Source organism: Colius striatus, chromosome 4 (genome assembly GCF_028858725.1).
Source record: "Colius striatus isolate bColStr4 chromosome 4, bColStr4.1.hap1, whole genome shotgun sequence".
Lineage (NCBI taxonomy): Eukaryota > Metazoa > Chordata > Aves > Coliiformes > Coliidae > Colius > Colius striatus.
The window spans coordinates 11,532,885-11,559,705 of NC_084762.1; the positions used below are offsets into that span (position 1 = coordinate 11,532,885).

A 26,821-nucleotide genomic window follows, 5' to 3' on the forward strand; every position below is an offset into this window, starting at 1 on the left:
TACCTAATTTTAAAGTATATCTAAATATAACACAGGAGCTGTAAATTGCTTTCAAAAAAAAGGCTGCATGGATCTTGTCAGATGGTCTCAACAACTACATAATAGTCAAGTGAGGAAAAAGTGGAAGTGGTTCTCCTCATTTAGCTTATAAAATCTAATATTTTGTGGTTTTTTTCTTTCTTTCTTTAAAGCATAACATATAAATAACATTTCCTTGACACAGACCTCTGTTATTTCCTTGCTTTGCAGCTGGCTGCAGCATGACTAAGCAGAAGCTTAGTGGATGCCTTACATATTCACCAATTAATAATCAAGTCCAATTCTCTCTCATACAAAATATTTAAAGATAACAGTCTGAGGGATTTCTTTCCAAAGAAATGGCAGAACAGAGAGCTGGGTACAAGAAAGAACACAGTAAACCTCACACAGATTGTGGAAATCTATTATCATCCAAGTATCACGCAAGTAATGACTTTATCATGTTTCAGTTATGTTTCTTGACAATGATGTGGTGAAGATGTGCTCAAAATCGCCCCAGGGAAAGCATACAGATTCACAATGGCTGCCTTCAATGTTTCAAACTTCTCAGCTTCCAAGTTCTATACTTTACCAATTTTTACATCATGCCCTACTAAGTCTGGCACACAGTCATTTTGCAAACATTGCTTGTAATGAACTAAATCACTGTATTCAAAGAATTACAACACGGTAGAAAGATAATCAAAGACAAACCTAAATCTCTTGAAATACAGGTGATTAGAGGATGCTGTATTGCAAACCCAAGAGGTTTCACCACGCGAGCTTTGATTACTTTTTGTTTTTATTGTATGTGAGATCAAGCTTAGGAAGGTGGAAGGATAATACAGGGAATTTTTAGTTAAAATTGTCGTCTCGAATGTTGTGAACAACATGTCAACATTTATGGCAAATGAAGCATGGAACATAGCACTGTGAACATTGTGGTAGAATTTCTGGGCAAATAAGTATTCTGCCTCAAAATCTTTTCAGTGTCAGATGGGGCTAAACATTTAATGTACAATTCCTACTGTGAAAAGAATCTGTCAGAAAATAAGTGTTTTTTTACTCTCGAGATCTGCTTCTTGTGTTTACTCATGTGACTGAAAATATCAGACTCTATTCCAGCTAGTTGTATTCATTTGATCTGCAAGGCTGGCTCCACAGACAAGATTGAGTACTCTTACTTATGTCTCTGGCAGTCTGAACGTAATTGTTAATTAGTTTCCAAGAACAAAATCTTAATTGCTGATAAAGACTCTGTATCAAAGCACAAGTGAGCAGTTCTGTTCATGACAGCATTTAGGTAATACGAGTTTGATATGTCTAAGCTTCTGACTACACTGAACACTGAACGTTTAAATTCCTAGATTGGAGTGCTTGAGCTTGCTTCATGTTTTAGCAACTGCGAACAAACATTTCAAATGCTCACCATGAAGATAAATCAAGAAAAAAAAAACATTAGAAAGACAAACTATGGAGAGCCAAAAGAAAACTTTCTTCCAGATCCATCTCAAGCTGGCAGGACATCTGCTCAGTGCCCACCATCTGGGTGTGTCTAATTAGACACTACCTGGAATAGGCTTTCAGAGAGCTATTACAGAAACAGCTCGGCAGCAGATGCAGCCTCAGTCCCTAAGGGCTGGAAGATAAGGCTGCAAGAACAAGAGGAGCGTTGAGCATTGGGAATATCGTATCACCTCGTGCGGTAGTTCTGTACAGCGAAATGCTTCCAGAAGAGCTAAGTATTGCTTGCACTTGGAATTTACATGAAATCCAACAGGGAGTGATGATTACACAGGCTAGCAAGTACAAAGACAGTGAAACAGCACACTGAGACGTAATAAACACATGCAGTCTCATACTGATACTTCTGATGCATCACAGCTCAGACTGACACAGTTTGGATTTCTTTCCTTTTTTTCTTTTTCTGGAGAGGGACTTTTTTCCTGCATTTTTAAACTATTCTTTTCAGGTTTTAATATCACCTTCATTTCAAATCATATTCAGATGAAATTTACCACAGAAATTACCCGTTTAGTTACGTACACTTTGGCTAAAAAAACCCAAACCCTTAAAGATAATTTTCAGATGTTGAACAAATCAGAGTATAGCACCAGGAGGAAAAAAAGATAAAAAGTTTTTTTCTCTTTTAATAGCTTTTTTTTTTTCTCAAGCAAAAGTATCACACTTGCCTAGCAGAGCACTTAGTGCTTTCCACAGGTTGAAACACAGTACTTGGCATTTTTAGATAAGTCACACTGGAGGAAACCAGAAGCAACTTCAGTTTTACTGGGGATGCACTTATGTAAAACTGCTGCATGTTAACTCAATTCCATTTCTACTTTTTTATACTGATATTGATTCCCAAACTACTTCACTTTGCAGAAAAGCTGGGATGTCACAGAGCCCTGTTTGGGTCAGTCACGTACAGGGCATGAGTAGGCTTATGGTTTATGTCACAATGCCAGCTGCAAAGCTGTCTGGTCAACTTCAATGCTCTCCTCAGGAGAGCCACCATCAGCCCTGCCATCTTGCTAAAATACGGCCATGTTTTAAAAACACAAACTCTTATCAGGTATAACATGTCACAAAGTTTATAGCTGGTCTCTGAGCTATTTCAGTTATGTGCTGCTTACAAAATACCTTAGTAGTGAGAACAGTGCCTGAAGGAAGCTGACTGTGAGGTCCTTCACAGCCTGGATCCCAAACACTTCTGCTCTTTGGCCTCCACAACAGCCAGTCTAGTGCCTGGAGCTGTCTGTGAAGAAACATTTCCACATACCCACCTTTGGGGCTGACACCAGATGTGGACAGCTGAATAAAGTTCTCTGTAAACATCTGGAGGGACAGTTGCAGGTCTCTAGGCCAGAAAATCAGCTGCTTCATTTTACTTGCTTTTATTACATTTTTAGTATTATCACTTTCCTGCATAAGATGTGATTTGAATACAGTGTAATAAAATCCATTATGGAATAGTAAATATTAATGATGATTTTTTTACCAATAGCGATGGCAATATTAACTGTATTACTAGGAAGAAAAAATACATTCCTCCTTCAAGTTAGGCAGATTTCCATTAGAATTCAATGCAGCTTCTCAATATTATCACCTGCTTTTTACAGGCTCAGTGGGGTTTTCAAGTACAGAAAGGTGATTTGGCAGGTTCTTACTGGTAGCTTAATAAAACTGTGAATTAGTGAAAGCCACTATAGTGAGCAAATTTGAAGACAGTTGGAGATCAGTAGCCTCAGTTCTGACTATACAGTGTATCCATCCAATGTCATCAGGGTGATTAGAGCTAATGGGTGATCAGCAGTCTAATCTAAGCACAGGAATGACTTAAGCTAGTTGAGACCATAGATGAAATAGTGAGTGCCTTGCAAACCACTTAAGTTATGCTTGTACTTTTAAAATGTTTAAGGCACATGGGAAAAAAAGGGTCTAATCCTAAACATCTTCTAGAGGAAAAGAAATCCTACTCTCTCAGCTGGTATTTATCACATGAGAGAGCCTAAAAATACTGAAACATGTCCATGCACATCCCCCTCCCCAAATCCTAGAAACATTTCATATTTATGAACATTTTAACTATGTTTACAGAGCTGCAATTACATGCGTCACACACCAACATCTGGGATAAAAGGCTGTTCACATTTATGCTGGGAACTACTGTTAAAAACATCTTGGCTTGCACACATGCATTCTCCAAGCTAATCTCAGATCTAGTTCTCAGAGCACAACTGAGTCTACACAGAAGCTTCCAATAGCCATGTTGCAAGAGAGAATCAGTCTTCAGCTGAGATTTTAATTACAAGCATTTCAAATGTTAAAAAGCTGTCATGAGGCTTTGCAATGTTTTTTGACCTTGGGAACATAATTCTAAACACTTCTTGAATTGTGGAAGGTAGAAAAATCACTGAGAACCTGAGGTTCAGCTTAATCAAAAGTATTTTCAAATTTGTGCTGAACAGAATATGAATGGATTTTGGTTTGGAACTTTCATGCTTTAATTCCAAAGTGAGTGATTTTTTTTTCAGGTAACCCTAATCTTCTAGGTCAGAGAAGTAAGGAAAAAAAAGTTGCACGGACCTACTTGTATGTCATTATTCTATTTACATGTCACAAAAAGAAATATTAAAAGGTAAATAGTTTTAAATACATCTCTGACTCCCCTAGAAGATTAGGTCCTGATGACTCTCCAGGGCAACAAGAAGAAAATATAATGTCAGAGTGTGGTCTTCAGATGAAAACTGGACAAGAAAGGAAAACAAAATTTCTGCTTACAAGTTAAAGGGAACAGTGGCAAAAGCAAATACATTGTACCTTACCAAGGAGAGACATGCCATTTCTTACTGTACAAAGGTAAAAGAAAGACAATAGTGTATGAAAAAAAAGCATCTTTAAAGGTCATCAGCCTTTCATATGGCCTGCAGCCAAAAGAATACCAACACTGAATATTGTATGTCCCCGCAACACATAGTTTAAAATTGCATTGTACTAATACACAGGTGAGAAAATACCCCTTAAGTCCAAGAGCAAATGCCTGACATACTTATATTATTTCCCTCTTAAATAATACTAGCAGAATTTTCTTCAGTATTCTTAGTGTAATAAGCATGTAATTAGCGTGAATCTGCTATTTTACCTCTAGTATGGATATTTTTAGACAAGTAATAGTTTAAAATTTGAAAGCTGCATGCTTTGAATCTATTGTAAAGAATAACTTCAGTGTGCTTAAAATGTATCCTAAGACTAAATGGTACATTGTTTTGCAGAATTGGGGCATAAGATATGTAGGAATACTTGGAAGAAATATAGAACTAATTTAGAAAGGCAGTGGAAAATTGTTCAGAACTGATGTGAACATGTGTAAAAATAGCAGTTCTTTGGAATTCACCAGCCTAATGGAAGATATGCTTTTAGTAATTTTTCCAATTGTATTTTCAAAATATACTGCTACATGCAGTGCTCCTCTTGCTTTTACAACCGTCTCACAAAATTCTCTGGTATAGAAGAATCCAGTTCCTTCTAAAAATACGGTAAGCTTTTTCAGAAAATGGTGGGGATTTTTGTTTCCTATAGGTAAATAACAACAACAACAAAAAAGTATATTTCCTAATGTACATAGATAAGATCATATATCTCATGAGGAATTGGAATATCTCATGTGGAACTGAAGAAACAAAATATGAAACTTGCAAACTAAATAAATAAACAAAATTAATATGGGCCTGGATGTTCTGGCTGGACTCCATCTCTCATATTGCAGTACTACTTCATTGTCAGAAAGGAGTCCCTAAATGCAGACAGAAGATTAAGGGGGAAAAACAGCCAAGGGGAAGAATGAGTTTCAGAGTTACTCAGATTCATAAATCGATCTAAGAGCTTCAGTTTATCTATTTCTGCATGTGGGAATGCAGTTGCAGTTCTGTAACTGACACTGTTTTGCCTTAAAACTGAAATCCTGCTAGATTCTTTTTTGAAAGAAAAAAATTGAAATTGCCATGGAAATTATTAGTTCATCACAGTGGACTTTGAGTAGATAACATTTTGTATTCTGAAAACTGGAATACAGTGTCAGACTGTGTGTACCTCAGGTACCTATGAAAAAAGTTTAAAAATCAAACAACTGGGAGACTCATTTTTTTCCCCCTTATGTTAGAAACCAAACACATATCCAGGTATCAGTTAAGATTATATATTAGTACCAAGAGAAATAATTCAATATGACATTTTATCTGACTAGTTTGGATGAGATAGAGTACAGTATAGATGAGCACATAGTACAGATCAGATTTTAATGACATGCCCGTGGTTTATCTTTCTGATAATAAAAATGAAGGTCTTTCTGACAGTGAAAACAGTATTTGTTATTCTCTATCAGATAAAACTTTATGATAGGGATTAAGTGTTTGCTAGCACAATGTGTGAAGGGAAAAAAAAACAAGTGTTCTGACCTGTGAAACTTACAGCAGTCACCAAGGAGGGCTGCCATACTGATGTACCTGCATCTGCTTGTTACCACCTGAGAGCTGAAATGTGCTGTGCCGATATTCCTGTGCAATGCTGGAAACACACGGGCACATCAGCTCGAGGTCATGTAAAAGAAAACACCCACATTTGCGATTTTCTGCCTTGGTATCTGAGTATTTAAAAACTGATGTTGAAAAACACCTCTCAGAAAGCCTGATATTCTCACTTCACATCTACATGTCTTCCTCACAAATGCTGTATTCTGGTGCAGAAGTGATGTACATCCAAAAAAAAATCTCACTTCACCAGACATTTTCTCAGAGGACTTTGAGCAGTTCGTTGGTAGCTTTGCAGCCTCATCTATATGAAGGCTTCAGAGTGTCTTTTTTTTTTTCTGGGACTTTGTTTTCTTCCTCCCTGTTCTGAGTACCCCCTGCCACCCAGGATGACTCTGCCTCCTTCCATCCCTGCTGCTCAAGTACTGTCAAAAGCTTACACTGATCAAACAGTGGCAAGAAAAGTTATTCCCACTTCATAGAGAACAAAATGGGTAAAATGATGAATAATAGGCCAAGTCAAGATTTCCACTCATGAATCCTGTTACATTGCTCCACAGCTCAAATATTATGGCTAAGCACAGTCTAAGATCTATCTATAATATGAATGAAAGCCTGACTTCAAGCAAAACCTTTAAGAACATAACTACTCAGCAAATCACTTAGGCATATCGTTAATTTAAAGCACCCTTTTAAAAGTACTGAAGCCAATGCAACCTAATAATTATACATAAAAGAAGGTAATTGGCATTTATTAATGGAGTGACTGAAGGATAGATGGTACTATAGTAGGTAGTTTTATTTCCTTTATGCATGCTGATTCCTTCATCATATTCTTCTGTTCCTTATCCATAATTAAAAATTTAGGAGCATAACCAGTAGCCAGAAACCTCTGAGGAAAAATCTAAGCTATAAAACAATAACTTTCCTTACCTGCTCACTTTTCCACCTGTAAAACCTTTATTTGCCTTCCCTTTCTATCACTTCACTATGGACAGACAAATCTTCATAATGATTTTTAAACCAAATCTTTTCTGCGAGGAATTTCTCTTATTTGGGAATTCTGTAGCATCACCCTGCTTAGCAACACCACTGACTACAAAACAGCCTTCTGATGTTAGTTGAGGTGTGCATGGCTATATATACACATTTCCCAAATATATAAATTGTAATTTGTTATGTAGAAAGAAACATGTTGAAAAAATGAGTATTTCCTTAATTAAAATACCTGAACTTTGGCAACAACCAAAAGAGTAAAATCCAAGACTGACACCAAGTACAAAATACAAAAAAAAAAAAGCACCAGTACAACATACAAATGAATTGTGACCATACACACCTTCAGACAAGTAGGGACAAATACAAGTATTTCTATACTTATTATGGCTCAGAAAATTCCAGTTAAGGATGACACAAGATGCCTAACTCTGTACTTCATGTTGTTAAAATGATCAAGGTAGAAACTCGACAATTCTTACCAGATAGGAATTGGAATCATTTGCTCATTAGAGTTATTCTGAACCTGCTCTGGGATCTTTTTCACCTGATTTACATTTCTCTATTTTGATAGATCAGATAGAACAAGATCAGTTGTCTCTGCAGACTAGATAAAAAGCAATGCTAAAATTAGCACCACTTGCCAAAAAAAAAAAAAAAAGGAGGGAGGGAGTGGAACCAACGAAAAACAGACTAAAGAAAAATTCAAATGTTAAAGACAGAACATATTTGACTGCTGTCCAGGCTGAAGTGCAGTTTCACTCTTTGTAGTGAAGATTCTACTCTAGAAATCTGCCTGTGTCAGCCCCTCCCCTTTCTTTATGTTTATTCATAAATGCTCAAACCTGAGAGATAAGAAAGCCTTGATATACATAACATTCTGAACTTGGGAAATATCAAAGCTAAAATTAAATGCACCTAAATATGGCCTAGATATCTTGCCATTTATTGCTAAGCTTAAAAAGTTTTACATTTCTTAGGAAAATGTTTTCTGTTACTGTTTTACATGTTAATTTATGTCCGTTAAAATCCAAATCCAGACCCTCATATCAACATGCTAAAATGTAATTGTATTCAGTATTCAGGCACTATTGTCTTTCCCCTGAAATTTAAAAATCATTTACAATCCAAGGTTTTGATTTTGCCCAAAGATTAAGAGTGGTAAGATTTGAAAAAAAAAAATCTATTCTCATCCCAAATAAAATAAATTAAAAGGTGTGGGAGAAAAAAAATGAAAAAGAAAGATGTGGGATGATAAGTTATCATACAGCTGGATATCCATTTTAATCACTGAAATGGAGTCTTTTTATAGCTAGAAGCTGAATCACATCACAAGAATTCTACCTGTAGTTACTCAATCTATTCCATCTTCAACCCTATTTCAATTGAAATAAACCAAAATATTATGTTGCTGACTTTCTATAACTTGATTATTTCCTGACAGGTTTCTCAGGATAAGGCCACAAGAAACAACCTGATCTAGGTGGACCTTCTTCTGCAGGGGGGTTGAACTAGATGATCTCTACAGGTCCCTTCCAACTCAACCATTCTATTTATCTATGATTCTTCCTACAGAATGTCAATAAGAAAATAATAATAACAACAACAACATGACCATAATAAGCCTTTAGATGTTAAATGCCACTTCTTTTGACACATATACACATAATTAACTGCAGGAAGAAATTTTCCAGCATTTGCAGCCCATCAGACTTTCAGTACTACATCAGCTGGAGGCTGGACACTATCTATTGGACAACAATGAGGCACTTTTCAGCTACTCTAATTTAGATCTGTGAGTTAATAAACACCCATACAACTACAAAAGTTCATTAAAAAAGCTGTAAAGTGGATTTTAATAATCCACCCACAGTGCTTCCCACATACATAAAGACTGACAACATAGTTATCTTCTTAATTCACTAAACCAATCATGGTCAGATTTTTTAATGAATGTTAAACCCTTATCCCATTATTCACCTATAAGCTGCTTCCTAGCTTTCTATTCCATGTTTTTTTTTCTATTCTTCAACCTATTTTTTTTTTCCAGACGCCTTCAAAAACATATTTTAAACAACACACCCTTTTCAAAATTGAATTTCCCCCGGTTTCTTGCCCATACACTCTGATCTCTGGTTTGTCAGTTCCGATAATGTATCTGCATAACAAAACAAGCTCTGCAATGAATATTCCTTCTCAGTTTTCACCTTCTCAAGTCTATATCTATAAAACAGAGAAGAAATATTACATGGTGCTTTTATACACATGTAATAAATGAGACGCTGAGGGCATGAATCATACAAAGGGCCTCTACAAAATGCAATAAGCCCAGGTGCATTTTTTTTCTACCTGATGTTATTTAGAAGAATAACAAGAAGATCCCTACAACTGAGCTTATTAGTGAAAAGGTTCTGTAGCCTCTAAGAGACACCAGTGAGAAAAGTTATATCCTAGAGACTGTCTTTCTCAGAAATTATTTACTGGGGAAAAACAATTTTGAACCATTTTCTGCATTAATAACATAAACCAACCTTATTCTGACAAAATGCAGGAGCAGATGATGTTTCCTCCTGAATGCCCAGTGGATGCTTGAGATGCAGATTATTTTAAGTCACTCTTCTGTTTTATGTAGTTGAATGCTTATTTCCTATTCTTAAGTGAATGATCAGATCATCACTGTCTTGAAAAAGGAGTAAGCTGATCTGTTTTAAATAGAATCATTAAACATTCATCAGGCCAAAAGAAAGGAGAGAGTAAGAAAGGCTCTCTGGCCTCTGGTGGTTAAAACGTGAGGAGGGGCTATTCAAAAAAGGAAAGGATTAAAGCTGCATCTGCAGCATATTGTGTGACTTTTCTACCTACCTCACTGGAAAATAAAAAATATGTAACCTCTCCTCCAGCCACATTTTGCATGGGATGTAACTCTGAACTCTGAAAATGTCAGTGTCTGGCTTCCGAAAAAGAATTAAGTATACCTGCTTTATGATTTCTGACAGTGCTCAGGCATTAATTGCCATCTAGCTGCTCAGCAGTGTAAAGTTCAGATGGCTCTGTGTGCAAGCAGATTGGGGACAGCCTAAGGTGACATTTTAGGTACCCATGGAATGATTTCATAGCAATTTATTTTTTTTTCCCAGTTTCAGGCAGGTATTAAGATACTTCACCTGGAATCAGAAAAATAAGTCCATGTAGGCATTTAATCCTGCATGGTATACCCCAAATCATCTACTGTAGTAGTGCTAAATCTGTGTCTGATGTGGTTAGGTTGTGGAGACATTGCTTCAACTACCTGGCTCCCTGGTCTATGAATGTGCTAATGTAAAACATTCACTAACAAGATCTTACTAACAAGTCTAAAATCTATTGTTGATAAGAGCAGTACTGACATAACATACATTGTGTCCAGAAGTCAACACTCAAACCATAAAACACATTTCCAGGGTGAGCAGGGAGGCTCATGTGGGCTTTAGTAAAGGCAGGCTGGGTAACAGTAGCATTGGAAATGAACCTTTAGGACATCCTTTCATGGTAGCTGTTGAGTTAGTATCCTGAAGTCTCTTGTACTATGCTGCCATAAACCCTATCCTGTCACCACTGTTACTGTCCCCTTGTGCTACCCAAAGTGAATTGATAAAGGTGGCTAAAAAATAAAACATCCATATTGCAGTATAGGTATTACTGAACTGCCACAACTTCAGCTCTACAGTAAATCAGCAGGATGCACTGGTACAGTTCTTATCCCATATCTTTCCTTTAAATCAGCAGTTCAGAGATCTCTTATTGCTGTGCAGTGGCCCAAAGAAAGGATTCTTTCTTTACAACTTGCCAGTTCAATTACCAGCTTCTTCTGGATTTTGGAATTGAAAGATCTGACGTCTGACTTCCATCTTTTGATACAGCAGGCAGTCTGACATCTTGGCACTTTGCAGGTCATTTAGTAAAGATTCTCTCAGTAAGGAAAGGCTAGTATTTGGGTTTGTTTCTTTTTTTACAAAGAAAAACTCATGTAGGAACTATTATCCAACATTTTACATGAGAGCAATTCCTAGTACACCAGTGTCTGAATCTGAATTGTGGCAAATAAAAGCAGCAATTTACATACGTTCAGCCCCTGTTTTCCCTCCACAAATGTTAACAGTTCCCTTCCCCAACCAGTATTGCAAATACAACTATCAAACACAGTTCTTGAATTTATCATAGTAAAGCTATTTATTTTTCTATTCAACCAGAGAAAGGGGTTTTTTTATCCCCTCTGCTGTATTAGCAACCGGATGGTCTTTTGAAGGCATACAGCATCATCCACTGTCTGAATGGCAAGGTGTCATGTCCCACTGGATTATGCTCAGTGATTAATATTGGTTTAGGATTTAAAATCTGTGGACAGGGGATTCATTCTGAATCATATGCAAGAGTCATGAAAGAATCCCAGGACTATCAAACATCTGCTGAAAACTATCTGACAGGGTTTGGTTTGTGTTCAGGCATGAGGTGATATGGAATGAAAGCAGTAAGAAAAAGTGGATGAATTTGAAGCTACTGAAGCAGAGAAGTAGCAAGTGGGGCTGATAATTTGAGCATCTGTGTCTGTATCATCTCTTGCATGATCATAAATTTCAGGCTTCAGCACTTGAACCTGCCCTTCAGGCATCTTTCTCATCTGAATTCTCTCAAGACTACTGAAAATATTGATTACTATTGCTCTATCACTAAAAGGACAGCAGAAATAAAAGGGTCTAAGAGGCAAGCAGTGAAACTGATTGAGACATAAAAAGTTTTCCATATAGAACTTTAAAGATTTCATCTATTTAATTTAGAAATGAGACAAAAAAGAAATGGCATGATGTATACAGTGGTTAAGACTACACCAAAGCTAATTAATCTTTTCTCTTCCAAAATGAATGCAAAAAATGTTGAAAATAGGAAAAAGACATGCTTTGTAGAATGTCATCATCAACTTAGGGAATGGACTAGTCACTAACACAACAGGGAAGTATTTGGAGAAGTATTTGACACACATGTGAACCCAAACAAAACCCTCTGTTTAACAGAGTTAGAAAATAAGTAAATTGTGCTTGACTAAAACCTACTTCCAAATAGAGCGTGACATGATAATCTGACTCAATGTGTGTTTCACTTTCTCCTAGCCAATACTTGTGGGCATTTTCACACACAAGAGGTTACAGAGGCTTCTAAGATGATGTTCCTACAGTAACAGAATCCTAGAGATGTAATGAACTAATTACTAGGACTAGGATACTCCTTTAGCTCAGAATGATAAATTTGCTGTACTAATAGCAACAAACAGGTGGAAAATGATGGATATGATGGCTGTAGATTTCCTGATTTGCTTATTACTGGATTGGCTGTTGGGATTCTCATCCACCTTTATCCGTTAAAATATCTACCCCCAAAACATCCTGCCAACCTGAGCGGAATGCCTAGCAATTAAACTATTTCCAGTGAAAATCATCAGTTGTGAACAATTATATACCAAGATACAAGTGATTCACTGAAATTACACCTCTGAGGGTATTTGCAACAACATTCTCTCTCTGGTGCAGCTTGGTGTGTCAGTCAGCCCTTACTGGAGGTGGCCTTGCCTGCTGCATGCCGTTTCCCTGCTCCCTCAAGACTGCTCCATAGGAACACTCATACCTTGAATGTCATGTATAATATCCTTTAAGCTTCTTATGAAAATAAAAGGATGGTCCTGAGGTTTGATAACAGAAATGATAGCAGTCTCTTCAGCAGTGCCAATCTGAATCAAGTCCAAGGCAGTATCAAAGGTGTTACATTTCTCTCCAGTAGCTCCTGAAATGAAATCTGAACAGTCGGTAAAGCTTTTCCTCTTTCTCTGCTGTCATTCTTTATTTTCACACCTGCTTGAAATCAGCACCCCCTCTACTTCCAGTCTTCACCTGTCTAACACTCAATGATTTCACTTTTAGTGCTGGCTTCCACACAAAAGGTGCCCAGACATAACTGGCAAGTAAGGATGTCTGCACGTTGGAATTTTGATTTACTGGGATATTTCAGCTAGTTTTGGCCTTTGTCTTCATCGTGCTTTACTCCAGAAAGAATTTATTTGCACACTCCAGAAAACAATTTCGGCACTGATGACTTTTTAGCAAAGAAGATGGTTTGTTTCATTTCTATTGGTCTTTTTCCTGCTTAGTTATGACCTGTTTAGCTTGCAGGCTGACTAGCTTGTCTGGGAAGCATGGCAGCTTGCCTTGCCATCAACTGCATGACAGAGAAATCAGGGAATAGACAAACCTGCCAGGCTCCCAGCTCCAGAGAAGACTGCCAGGCCTATGGTTCCCATCCAGACACTGCTTGGCTTGTCAGATTGATATAAAGAATGCTTCTCTACTAATTTTGGAACCACCTGTTTAATTTGCCAGTTACCATCTAACCTGGGCGATGACTCACCAAGGCAGCCATCTGGGGTTTTTTCATAGAAAGTTTCCACAGTGTTACAGGTTTGTATCTTTCAGTTCTACAGAAACTTAGCAAAAAGGACTCTCATCGAAAGGTTTCAACCAGTCCTGTAGTCATCCTTGTTGATCAAAGGCTTGAGGAACAGCAGGCTCATGTTCATGTAAGATCTTTCATGGTTCCTTAGTTAGGAAAAACCTAAGTATATGGCTAGACATTGGGCCGGATTACCCATCTAAGTTGTTCCTTACTACAGATAAGGAGCACCTAAGTATGTAGGAGCCACTAAATCCAGGGTTGACAGACAGATACCCTTGCTAGTGTTTTGCAGATATTTTTAGACCTCTGTTTTATGTAGATTTTCTTGTCCTATGGTGATATTTTTATCTGCAGTGTCTTTGCTGTAGCCTTGAAGCCTTATAGGATTCTCTAAACAGAGAGTAATTTGTCCTTAACAGAATTTTTGTGGTCACTGATTTTTTCCCTCTCAGTTCTTGTTAAGTCACATTCTCACAAACACTTTTCTTATCACTCCAGGCCTTCCTAGGATTAGATCTAATTTGCTACATGGAGTTATTTCTGCACATAGAATTAAAGTGCTTAATCACATTTGGTTTAGTGACTCCCATTTGCTTAGCAATCTTGAGACTATTTTGCCTTCTGTTTTGTCCTCCTCTAGGGCTGATGATGACCTGATTGATTTACACAATCCATCAGCAAGTGATTTCTTAGACCAGTTATCTTAGTACAGAATATCACTCCTGTCTGGTTTTATTATTTTGGTTTATTGCAGAGTTATACAAAGAAAAAAGGGGGAGAGGAACACTAGATAAGCACACACCATCCAGGTGAAATATCAATAAAGATCCATTTAAATGTTGTCTTGTTCTCATTATCTGCAGTGTCTTTATGAGAAGATGGTTAGGACATGATTACTTATCATAAATGAAGAGCTGCCTTGTGCCAGTAGAACCTTGCACTTGTTTCTTCTGTGAAAAATTATAAATAGAACTGAACTTATAAGAAGAAAGGAGCTGAGTGTCTGGAAAGCAACTTTAAAGAAAAATGACGTTCAGAGCCACGCAGACAGTAGCTTGAAAAGCAGCTTTTATAAAACATATTTAATGTTTACAGTTATTCAGTGGCTGAGAACAGTAATACTTTAAAAAATATGTTTAATGTTTAAAACCACTTGGTGGCCAAAAGAACAGCTCTTGCTGAAAATATATTTAATGTTCAGAGTCATTTTGTGGTAAGGAAAAAGCAACTTCTTGTTAATTTTTAACATTTACAGCTGATCAGTGGCTGCTAAAACAACTATCAATACAACATGTTTTATGTTTAGAGATGTTATGTGCCTGTATAAAAACAATTGCAATATCTCTCAATACTACACTAAACCATGCCGATACCTTTCCCTCAGCAATAGTATCATTGACAAAAAAATAACACATACTCCCAGCAACACTAATGCAATATATCTTGAACCTAAAGATGGTTATGCAAACCATAAGACTGTATTAAGAATTACAAAGCTTCTCCTTAGATACTGAAAGGACTAAGTGGTTGATAATAAACTAAATATGAGCCAGCAATGTGCCCTCATGGCCAAGAAGGCCAATGGCATCCTGGAATACATCAAGAAGAGTGTGGCCAGCAGGTCAAGGGAGGTTCTACTCCCCCTCTACTCTGCCCTGCTGAGGCCTCATCTGGAGTCCTGTGTCCAGTTCTGGGCTTCTCAGCTCAAAAGGAACAGGGAACTGCTGGAGAGAGTCCAGCACAGGGCCACCAAGATGATCAGGGGAACGGAACATCTTTAATACGAGGAAAGGCTGCGGGAACTGGGGCTGTTTAGTCTGGAGGAGATTGAGGGGAGATCTTATTAACATTTATAAATATCTAAAGGGTGGGTGTCAGGAGGTTGGGACATCTCTTTTTTCTATAGTAGCTAGCAACAGAACAAGGGGTAATGGGATGAAGCTGGAATACAAAAAGTTCCACTTATATATAAGAAAAAACTATTTCACGATGAGGGTGAGGGAGCCCTGGCACAGGCTGCCCAGAGGGGCTGTGGAGTCTCCTTCCTTGGAGGTCTTCAAGACTCATCTGGACATGTTCCTATATGATCTGATCTAGGTGAACATGCTTCTATAGGGGGGTTGGACTAGATGGTCTCTGAAGGTCCCTTCCAACCCCTACCATTCTATGATTCTATGACTCACATATACATTTAGAGCAAAACTAACCATCTTAATTTTAATAATGAAAGTATTGCTTGGTTAACCTGACAGAGGAGTCTGCATCCAAAGACTTGGGTGTAATGAAATATAAAATGTTATTTGATTTATGCTACTGAGATAGAGTAAAGTTGGCATGTGGATGGGAACATAATGGCATTATCTGCTGTGACCTAAGCTTTTAACTTTGCCCACTTCCAGTTAAACACAAAAAAGCAGGCCTGGATATACATGAAGTGAGACTCAAATGCTTTGCATGAATCCAGCATTCATGCTGGCATTTTGGGACATTGAAACCAGCTAGCAAAAAACATTTATCCAGCATCTCACCTTTTGAATAGAAAAAGCTTTTCAGACATTTTGCTGTGTGCATGTTTGCAAGGTCCTGTCTGTCATTGCTTTCATGATACAGAGATTCTCCCACCTAAAAGTATGTGCCAAATTTCCTTGTTTTACTGACAATTTCCAACAGCCAGGGTGTATGAAATGAAACTCACAGTGAGTATGACAACAGCCACAATCCTTAAACCAAACAAGCCTTGATTCCCTGCATTGCTTTCTTCCTCCCCTTTGATCTAAAAGGGGTTTTGTCTGTAAGGTTTTTCAGCTACCTGGTGATCTATCATAACGTCAGGAAACACTTCTGTTTCAAAAGCTTTTTTACTGCCTGCTTATAATTTTTTCTCAACATCTCAGTGTTGAGTTGGTTTTAAAAAATTTTTGTTTGGCTTTGCACTTCTGTGCAATTCCCCTTATACATAGAAAAAAAACCTAACAAAAGGCTAAGGCAGCCATAATCTGCCTTTCCTTCTGCTCCATCCTTAAGACTCAACCTTGCTCTACAGTGACTATAAAACTTAATTTGATGACCAGTGCAGTAGCTCACTTTGGCACCTTTTTTCCCCAATTAAAACAATTAATCAAAATGGCAAGATCTGTAATTAACAAAGCAGTTCTAAGTGAGAAACCATTGAAACACCAACTGTGATGGGTAAGCTGCACTCTGACATAACCCCAGAATGGAGAAGTGAAAGACAGTGATGGGAAATTAATTTTTCTGAAAAGTGGTCTGTATGACCTGAGGCACCAGATCTCACCAGGTGATGGACCAATCTGTATGCACGTTACTCTTCACAAAGCCTGTTAAAACTATTGGGTGAATCAATGACTTTTTAGCTTTAGATCCAATTCTGCTATTCTTCCACTTCTGTTATAGCTCTAGCTCAAGAGGGACAGAGAACTTCTGGAGAGAGTCCAGCACAGGGCCATCAAAGATGATCAGAGGACTGGAACATCTTTCATATGAGGAAAGGCTGCGGGAACTGGGGCTGTTTACAAAAGAGGAGACTGAAGGGGGATCTTATTAACATTTACAAATATCTAAACGGTGGGTGTCAGGAGTTTGGGACATCTCTTTTTATGATGGTATCTACTGACAGGACAAGGGACACAAAAAGTTTCATTTAAACATAAGAAAAAACTAATTTACTGTTCAGGTGAGGGAGCCCTGGCACAGGCTGCCCAGAGGGATTGTGGAGCCTCCTTCCTTGGAGATCTTCAAGACCCGCCTGGACATGTTCCTATGCGACCTGATCTAGGTGACCCTGCTTCTACAGGGGGGTTGGACTAGATGATCTCTAAAGGTCCCTTCCAACCCCTACCATTCTATGATTCCCTGTATAGATAAACAGTAACTAAATTTCAAAAAACAAAGGTTCCTTAATAAAGGCTCTTAAAGAAAAAAAAACAAACCAGATTAAGAGAAAACAGTCTTTTGGTAGGAATGATGGGAATAAATTGCCAGGCTTTATATGAGAGGGTGTTTGCCATTGGCATCTCACTTGGATCTGAACTGATAGACTGCCAGTAAAAGAGAATATAAAAGCAGAATACAGCTTGACAAAATGAAAGCTTGACTGCAAGTTGTTACAGGGGAATCTTATCATAACAAGTAACTGGGGACAGGAGATTTCACACAGAGAAATACAAAGGAAGAGGCATGGGAAAGAAATACCTCATCAGTACCTTCACAGACCTGGGGTGTAGCTCTGTTACCTGCTAACTCTTGATCTTGGGATTGCTGTGGAAAATGCTGTAAAGTTTTCATCCCAGTAGTGAAAATCAGACAAAAAAGGGAAAATGATCAATGGTAATTTTTAGATAAGGAAAAGAGAATAAAAAATAATATTGAAGATATTTGTATCTTAAAAACAGCATTCAATTCCCATCGTTGTCTCTAAGGACTCAATAACACTGGAAGAAACACAGAGATCAGGGTGGAGCTGCAGACAAGGGCTGATGATTACACTGCCAGTTATCTCTCCATGTACTACCATTCAAAAACTTCTCAGGCCTCTACAGGTTCTCAAAGTTAATATCTTCCTCAACATCCTGGGTACACGTTTAGAAGTCCTTAAAAATAGATTTCCAGAAGCTAACAATCTATACCAAGGGAAGAATCTCTCAGTATTTGCTCCAATGCCTTATAGCTCTTCCTTCCTTCCTCAGCCTCTGTTCAGTTTAAGCTTCAGGCTAAACTCAGGCACATGGTACTAAGCTACACCCAGTCAGAGTGCAGGTCCCTACCCACCACTTTGTCAGGTTAGTTTGTTACACATTGTAATCCTTTCACGTGAAACTACATGGATGGATATATTAAACATATGTTTCATTTGTGGATGTATACATGTAAGTCCCTTTGTCACTGTTTACATATAAGCCAAAGTTTAAATATAAGCCAAGTATCCACTTCAGAAGGAAAACCACTAGAAAATTTATAGAGACTATTTTTAGGCTGTCAGTACCATGGGAAGTAAATCCCTAACACTCAAGTAACTGCCTTGAACCACAGAGAATAGCCAATAAAAATAACCTCATGCCAACATTCTAGTATCATTTTAGTGTTAAAATATAGTATTAACATTGAGTCAGTTTCAAATACAGAAATTTGATGTGAGCATATTCCATCACTCATTAATTAATGATAAAAAAGGCAGAATAATTGTCACAGTGATCTGGAGTGATCTGACCCAGTGATCTGACCCTCAAAACAATAAAAAGTCAATATTGTGGAAAGGTATAAAATGAAATTGCCTAAGAAAGAACATATGTAATCTATATGTTAACAGAATGTATGAGTTTAGCAGAGTCTGAGCTGGTCTGTGTGTAAGTATAGAGGAAAAACCTTAGAAAACAGGAGTCTGTAACAATAGAAATTCTAGATTTGCCACGCCTAATACCTATGACCATTCAAAACAGCATAGTCTGTGAAAGAAATACCTGAGAAATACAGATTCAGTCCTGTTAGCATTTTTACCTATAAAAATATAAAAAATATTAATATATTTATATATTTTTATAATACAATATTTCCTTGATTGTGTGCTTAATGCTGGTATGCCCCTACTCTCAGTCAGCTGGACTGATAGCTTTAATAAGGGGATAACTTGGGTTTAACGTCATCATATATTTGCATGCTTATGTGAGCTCTCTTGCAACAGAAGCTGCAATGGCTGCCAGAATCAACAACATGATTAAACTACACATAAGGACAACTTATTTTGCTAATACCAACTCATAAATGGGAACATTATTTCCCTCTTTTCAGTTCTCATTCCATTTATGATTGGTTCCTTTTCAGTTCTAATTCCGTTTATGATTGGTTCTACATTTTGAAACTCTCATTAAATCAAGACAATATTTTTAATTAAAGATATTGATAAAACAAAACCAATATCAGAAAAAAAAACCCCAAACCTAGGAGTCCAGCCCTTAATCCCACATAAGTCTCTTATTACGCACAGGATAATAGCATAGCAATCTCTGCTCTTAAAATATTAGTTCTGCATTGTAATCTGAGTCCATCTGCTGAGTTTCTCTGCAGGGAATTTCACATCATTGTCCTTTCCAAAAAAAAATTCTTCACTCTAAAGTATTCTGCACCCCATTTATTATGTGAGCAATACACTGTCAGCTTCAAAGGTGTCAATATCCCTCCGCAACAACACAGAAATTGTGCACACATAAATAATGGCTAGTCATAGATGGCTACAGTACCCTACATTACAATAGTCAGTAACCAAGAGATTTTCCAAGAGAAGATTTTTTTTGTGTCTATATCTGTGATTGACTGTCTTCTCCATCACACATGAGCAGATTAGAGTGCATGTACGGAAGGAGTAAGGCTAGCTGGCCAATCGAGCCTTTAAAATAAAACAAGTAGTTGTCCTAGTTTGCAGTAGGCTTAAATTAGAGTTTTAGAACACAGTAAATACCCTGCTGACAGTTTTTTTCTTAGTAAAAAGCATCTGGAGGAATTTGGCTCCCTGTAAGGAATGTACCACTGAGTGAAAATGGCAATCCTAAAATTATCTCTTCTTCAGAAAAACCTAAAAAATAGGCATTACTTTTTATGGAAAGGTATTGATTAGAGAGAGAAATAAGTAAACCTCAGAGTACAGAAACAGTAGAAGAAAGTTTTATGTGACCTCAATGAAGGGAAAAAATAAATTTCCACCCAAAATATGCATGCAAAATAACACAAAAAGGGTTCTTTAAAAATCTACCATGAAAAAATTGGATATGACAGATGTGTTGAAATCATATCTATGTGCAGAAAACCAGACACTGAGAATCCTACAAATTTCTATCTTTTTATACTTTTTCAAGTAAAAGAAAATATCAAGGTTCAGGATAAACCGTTTTATTATTACTCTGAACCTAAGGTTGAATGCTGCAGTACTTTTTCCTTCCACAGCTTCAGCAGCAGCAATTAGTAGAAAGGCCAAGGAAGTTACATAACTGAAAACAGTACAGTCATGACAATTTCTGTGTAAGGAGTCTGGAAGGACACTTTTCTTCCCAGGACTTCCCAGCCCCACACAATCCTCTTTTATGGCTTCAGACTATGGTACCTCAAGGGTGTTTTACACAACATTCACTATATTTCACTGTTTGAATCAAATATATACTGTGTGTTTAGATTGAGTGTTAAGTATTGAGGATTTTATTAGGTACTTTTATGCCCCTCTAGCCCCCTTTCAACAAGAACTCTGGCATTCATGTTACCAATTTAGGTCCTTATTACCAATAACCTTAGAATAAACTACCAATACAAGTGTCATGCCACAATAAAAGACAGTGAGCTATTAGTCACAAAAGCCTGTCATGCTCATAGAAATGACCAGTAAGGACAAGAAAAAGTCACATTATAGTGCATTTCTCACAACAGAAACAGTGTGCATGAGTCCTGTTCATAATAAACACTGCCAAATAAATACAGTAAATGAAGTTTAGGATATTTGGGAATAAAAAACTGGCAACTAGAAAACAAAAACGTAGAAAAATAGATGAGAGGAAGAGTTTATAAGGTTTCATGCCTATGCTAAGACAACCATATGCTGCACCAGCTAAAACATCAAAGTGCTTTTCAATGTCAGCCTCGGGCAATGGTAGGTCTAGGCATCTCTATAGGTGCAACTAAATGGTTCTGATGCTAAGGAGCAGCACTTTTAGATCCTCTGAAAAATCTATGCTTGCATAAGGTAGCAAAAGCATAGATAAGAGAGAGCAACAGAGTGGAGAGACCTACATGGGAGAAGACACAGTCTCCTGGCACATTGTAGGCAACAGAAGGCATTTCTGGATATTTTTGCTGCAAGACAACCCGACAGTAAAAATTGTTATCTGCTTTAGTAACCACTAATTGCAGTTTAGGTCTCCATTTAGGGCACTGTTTCCTTGCCTTGACTTTTCTGATCAATTTTCATCCATCTTTTATTCTTCTTATGGAGGAAAATAAAAAACTGCTGTGAATAAATCTTCTAGAGGTAGTGAATGTGACTGAATAAAGTGAAAACCAAGAGGATACCATTTTTTTGGCCATGGCATTTACTGCTGTTTTTCCAAAGGAGAATAAATTGAAAAGCATTTATTTTAAAATGTTGTGGGCATGACACAGCACACTCTGTTGAATCTCATTTAGTCATGCAGCTCACAGTCAATGTAAAAGACACAATGCATGGCACACCTTGAAGAGAGTTGCCCATGATATAAAGCCACAGTTAACATTCTGTCTGTTATTGTACATGCTTATTTAGGAAAACAAGGAAGAAAGACGGAGGGAGAGCAACAGAGCAAGAGAATGAATGCATGCACTGCATTGCACTATGTAAACAGCATTAGTCATTATTATTTGCTCATTTCTCTCTGATCAAGTCTTAAAAACAATTTAACAACTAACCATATATTCACTGCTGAGAAAATTTTATTCTGAACTTGCCAGAGACTTGAAAAATGCAACAAATGTTTCCTATCTATAAATAACATAACTGTAAGTAATATCACAAAGAGTTTCTATAAGGACAACATCAATAGGATGTCTATATAGTCAGTGTCTATATAGATGCACCTCTATGGGGGGACTATAGCGAATGCATCTCCGAACTTACATGAGATTAACATGATCATCTCTACAGGTCACATTTTATCATGTTCCATCACTTTCTATCACAAAACTTGAAATACTGTCTCATTAATTCCATAGAGCAACTTGTCTAGTTAGCTGGTTGCCTCCCACACTGTCTTTCAAAACATTACCATCTGAGCTGCATAGCTGAAGGGGAAACAGGATCCCTCTGCACATTTTGGAGTCAGAAAACTTCTGAAACTGTTAGCAACTACAGGGAGTATTAAATGACTAGTACTGGCTTGTGAAGTACTGAGAAAAGACAGTTTAGCAGAGAAAATGGCAATAAACTGAAACCAGCACTGGAAAGTTAAAGGCCTCCCAGCCCAGAATGAATTAATTTCTGGTGCCTGTAGGGAAGCCCAAAGTGCCATCTGGCAGCAGGACACAAACAGTGTGCTTCTGTTGCAAACACACTGCTCAGGACCACTGCAGAATCAGCCATCAGGCAGAGACCCTAAGGGACCATTTAGCCTATTCTCCTGCTTCAAAGCAGTATCAATGCTCCTTATGTCTTTCCCAGAAAATGTCTGCTGTGTTGTGAAAATTCTGCAAACAAAAAAGTATTCCAGTGCTTGGGTATCCTTACTACAGTCTACTTTCCTTTGGAGAGACAATTATTCTCTCCCCATACACAAGCTTTTTGAAAACTTGCCATGTTTCCAGTCAATCTTCTCTTTTGACTTAAGAATCCCATGCAGTTGGTGTTTCTTGGGCATTAGGTTTTTGAGAAACTTTGCTGAGCCTGACACTTGTTCTCGCATTAGGGAGAGTCACGTGAGGGTAATTGCCTCTTTCAGCACCCACAGTACAGCAGAATTTGGATAAAAAACTATCCCATGGTAAATAATTAGGTGATCATGCAAGTGCTGTAGGAGTTCAATGGCATCAAACGCAACAGTAAATGGCAAGACGCTGTTTCGTCATCTAATTCTGCACAGCGAACAGTCAACAGAAACTAGGAATAGGGACCACACTTTATCATGTGAAATAACAAGTTTAAGGGTGCTCAGAACTCCTAGGCCTTCATCTAACTGCCTTGAATATCTTATTTTTTTCTCCTCCTGTCCTCAGAGGAAGAGAAAGTCACAGACTTAAAAGTCACGGACATTTGTTTTGCAGGAGAATGTTTCTAAATAAGCAAATAAAGGTAAAACAAAACTGTAATCTGAATGTTTCTAAGCACAGACTGAGACATTTCTAATAATAAATTTTAGAAGTGACGTTCACATTTCAGCCTTCTCTTTCTTTCCTCAGCAGGCAATGTACATAGAGACAATTAAGCAATATGCAATTAGATATCAAGTGTTTAAAGCTTCTTACTCACCCACTGGAGACATTTCTGGGACACTGGCAACGTAAGGCCCATCCAGGAACTTTGGCTCGTTATCATTAATGTCCTGCACTTTGATGATGAACTCTGATTCAGGCTCTAGTGGTTTCTTGGTGTCAACGTCCACAGCCTGAGCCCGGAGCGTGTAGAAAGGTTTCTCTTCTCGATCTAGGCTCTTTATGGCATGAATGTCTCCTGTGGTCTCATCAATGGTAAAAACTGTGCCAGCACCATCTCCTGAAAGGGTGTATTTAACAGTGCCCACTCCCTTGTCCAAGTCAGAATGAAGCTTGAAAAGACACACACACACAAAAAAAGAGGAAATAAACATGAATGTCCTTTTCTAGGCTGTAGGACAAGAATCATTTGTATTTTATTCTGTTACATAATTAAAAGTGTTAGAAGAACCAATTTCATAAGTCCTTAGCTGCCTCTAAGTGCATGGAAAAAATGGGAGCAGCATGTTATCTAATATCTTTATCCCTCTCTAGTACCGAGCACAGAGAGCGTATCAGAATTCCACCTACTTTCTCCCATGAATGCTCTCCACCACTAAAACCACAATGAAGCAGTGCTTTGGATTTATTACAGCCTGAAACTTAAGATCAAGGATTGAAAACCACCAATAACCACATCAAACAAACATGAGATGACATGAGAGAGTGTCAAAAGCTTTTGCAGGGATTTGGCTTTCAGAGAAGTGAAGGGAAATACCTAATTTTTATTTCACACATGGGAGCTTGACCAAATCCTAAACTCAAAGTCAAAGTCAATCCTGCTTTAAAAAAGATGATGTAAAGCTCTTAATTACATAACTAAAAAAATACTACTTTTTACACAAATGTGTGATTGTTTGTTTCTGTCTCTTCTGAGATAGTCAAATTGCGAATAGGGTGAAGCTGAAAGTTCTCTTGCTCATTAGAACAAGATAGAACTCAATAATTTCTAGCTTTAATACAAATATACACAATTTCCAAGCCATTAGCATGTTAAATCTCTACTTCTAATTTAAAAAAAATACACCTGAATACATGTTGTCAGACATTTTTTGTCCATTTGATTAGTGTTTATGCTACTATATTGTGGCCTTAAACACTATTTCAAATACAGACATTTTTGAAATCAAAATATACAAAGACAAACTTTTTTTCTCAGCCAGCTTCCTCTGTTTCATGCTCATTCTTTAAATACATCTGGAAGTTTCAATTAGATACTCAAGGTTACATCACTGATGCTGAAAAAGCTTTTAAAATATTCACCCGCTTGTCCCATCTAATGAGGGCTAAAGTGATCTGCTATAATGGACACAGGTTGGAATGGAGTTTTCAAGAGTGAATTCCCTTAAGCAGTATAGTAAAGCGATTATGGATATAGGCTTTATTTACATGATGTACTGCCCAAGGTGAAACACAATAGAGGAAATATGGGACATGAAAGGAGATTATGTTGAAAATGAATTACTGAGAAACTAAATGGTTTTGGTAATGGGGCAAGAAGCTAAGCTACAGAGAAAGAGGTAAAGGCAATTATTAACATTTATGGCTCTTGCTTTGGAATTGAAAATAGGTCCTTGTGACTGTGGAAGAGGTCATGGTTTGTGGGACAGACAGAACATGGTGTTTTCTTTGTCTACGTTTTCATCTCATCATTCCTGCTCAGTGAATACACTAGTTTCTGATCTTTCATCTAGCTGCCCCCTGCATGTAATTTTAAATTATCTCTCCAGTCCAAAGTAAAGCATTTTGCTTCTTGAGCACTGGTTCACCGTGGAAAGATTCAAATGAAGTTAATTCTTTTCCTCCTGGGGTGTTAAATATTTCCTGGCTTGGAAAATGAAAAGATAATGCAGGTTCAGATAATTAATATCTATTTCTCCCTCATCATTTTAATTTAAGTGGCTCACAAGTTTCCTGCTGTTCCATTATACCTTGCTCAGTTAAAACTTAGTATTTTCCTTCCATTATCATATAGAGACTTCGACACACATGGAGGAAAAAAAAACAACTTAAAAATATTCAAAATACTGATGAGAAAGCTCAAAGAAAAAATGTTAAAACATTATAGAAGCAACCACACCATTTTCTCACTTGTGTCATGTATTAGGTAAAATATGTCTGGGTTTTGTTGTGAAGTCAGCCTTGTCCCATATTCCTGGAAGTAAGACTATCATAGAGCAAACAAATGTGATTTCTAAGCAGGGATTTGTAAAAAGGGAAGCATGCCAAGAATATTGTCTCTACTCTCATCTCCTGTCATCAGATTTGGCACTAAAGCTGAGATGGTTGAGTGTCTTTCTGATTGCCAGCTGAAGAGTTTATGTTCAACTAGTAACATATCAGACTCTATTGCGTGTGTTATCAAAGCATTTCAAACAGACTAGAGCGAAATAATTATGGCTGCTTTCCCTAGTGGGGCAAAAGGTAAATGTGTAATAAGAAAAAAGCAAAACGAGGGTTCCTAAGAGAAAGGTGAAATAATACAAAGGCATGCATAGCCTCTTTTTTTGTTTGTTTTCCAAATGTATTGAAGCAAAAAACCTTTGTAACTGGCAGCAAAGCAGTTCTACAGTTACAGATGTGTTTACCGTGCTTAACAGTTATCACTCAGCTAGTATAACCTAGGAACCATTCCACTCATTTAAGCAGAGTTTTATTGCTTTGCATTAGCTGGGATCTGTCATGTATTTATTGTCTCATGCTAATCTGCTGATTTCAATACAGCCTTCATAGATGCCATTGCTAGACAATGGGCAAATGTATGTTTATTTGTAATCCACATTGAGCTGTGCAATTTGTGATGAAATTCAACAGTACGAAGTGTCTAATTATTGTAAGGGAACAGTTGATTGATTTAATTTGAAAAAGAACTAAATTCACAAACAGTGAAAGGCACACAATACTGAGATTCAGGTGTAAGGATGGAGAGAGAGGCACTAACATTGGATGGACTTGCACAACACTATAAAATGATCCTGATTTTCAATGTCTGAAATTTTCCAAAAAGCAGTTCAGGCTAAAGAATAAGTGCTTGCTAGTGTGTCTGATTTATGTGTTACAAGTTGTATTGCACTGGAAGTAAATACAATTATTTTTAGTGCAGAAAAACATACAGAAGATTTGTGAGAGACTAGTTTTTTTTGACATTTTGTCCAGCAGTAGTTTTGGTTTTCTATCCCATTTCTCCTTCTTACTTGTACTTATTTTCTAAGTCATGCTCTTCTGCTATTTGAGCAAAATTCCAGGGCAAGAGAACAAGTGCTCAGATCTTACCTACACACAGTGTTTACATTTCAGAACTACTTGAA

The 26,821-nt window shown here is 37.4% G+C and overlaps 1 protein-coding gene across 2 annotated transcripts in view; it reads right to left on the reverse strand.

Moving 5' to 3' along the window:
* LOC104554551 (cadherin-12) overlaps positions 1-26,821 on the reverse strand; it is a 140,468-nt gene that overhangs the window by 88,440 nt on the left and 25,207 nt on the right. For both annotated transcript variants that reach the window (XM_061994643.1, XM_061994642.1), the window contains exon 2: positions 23,512-23,806. In XM_061994643.1, the coding sequence (XP_061850627.1) occupies positions 23,512-23,806 (295 nt within the window). The remainder of the gene's footprint in view (positions 1-23,511; positions 23,807-26,821) is intronic.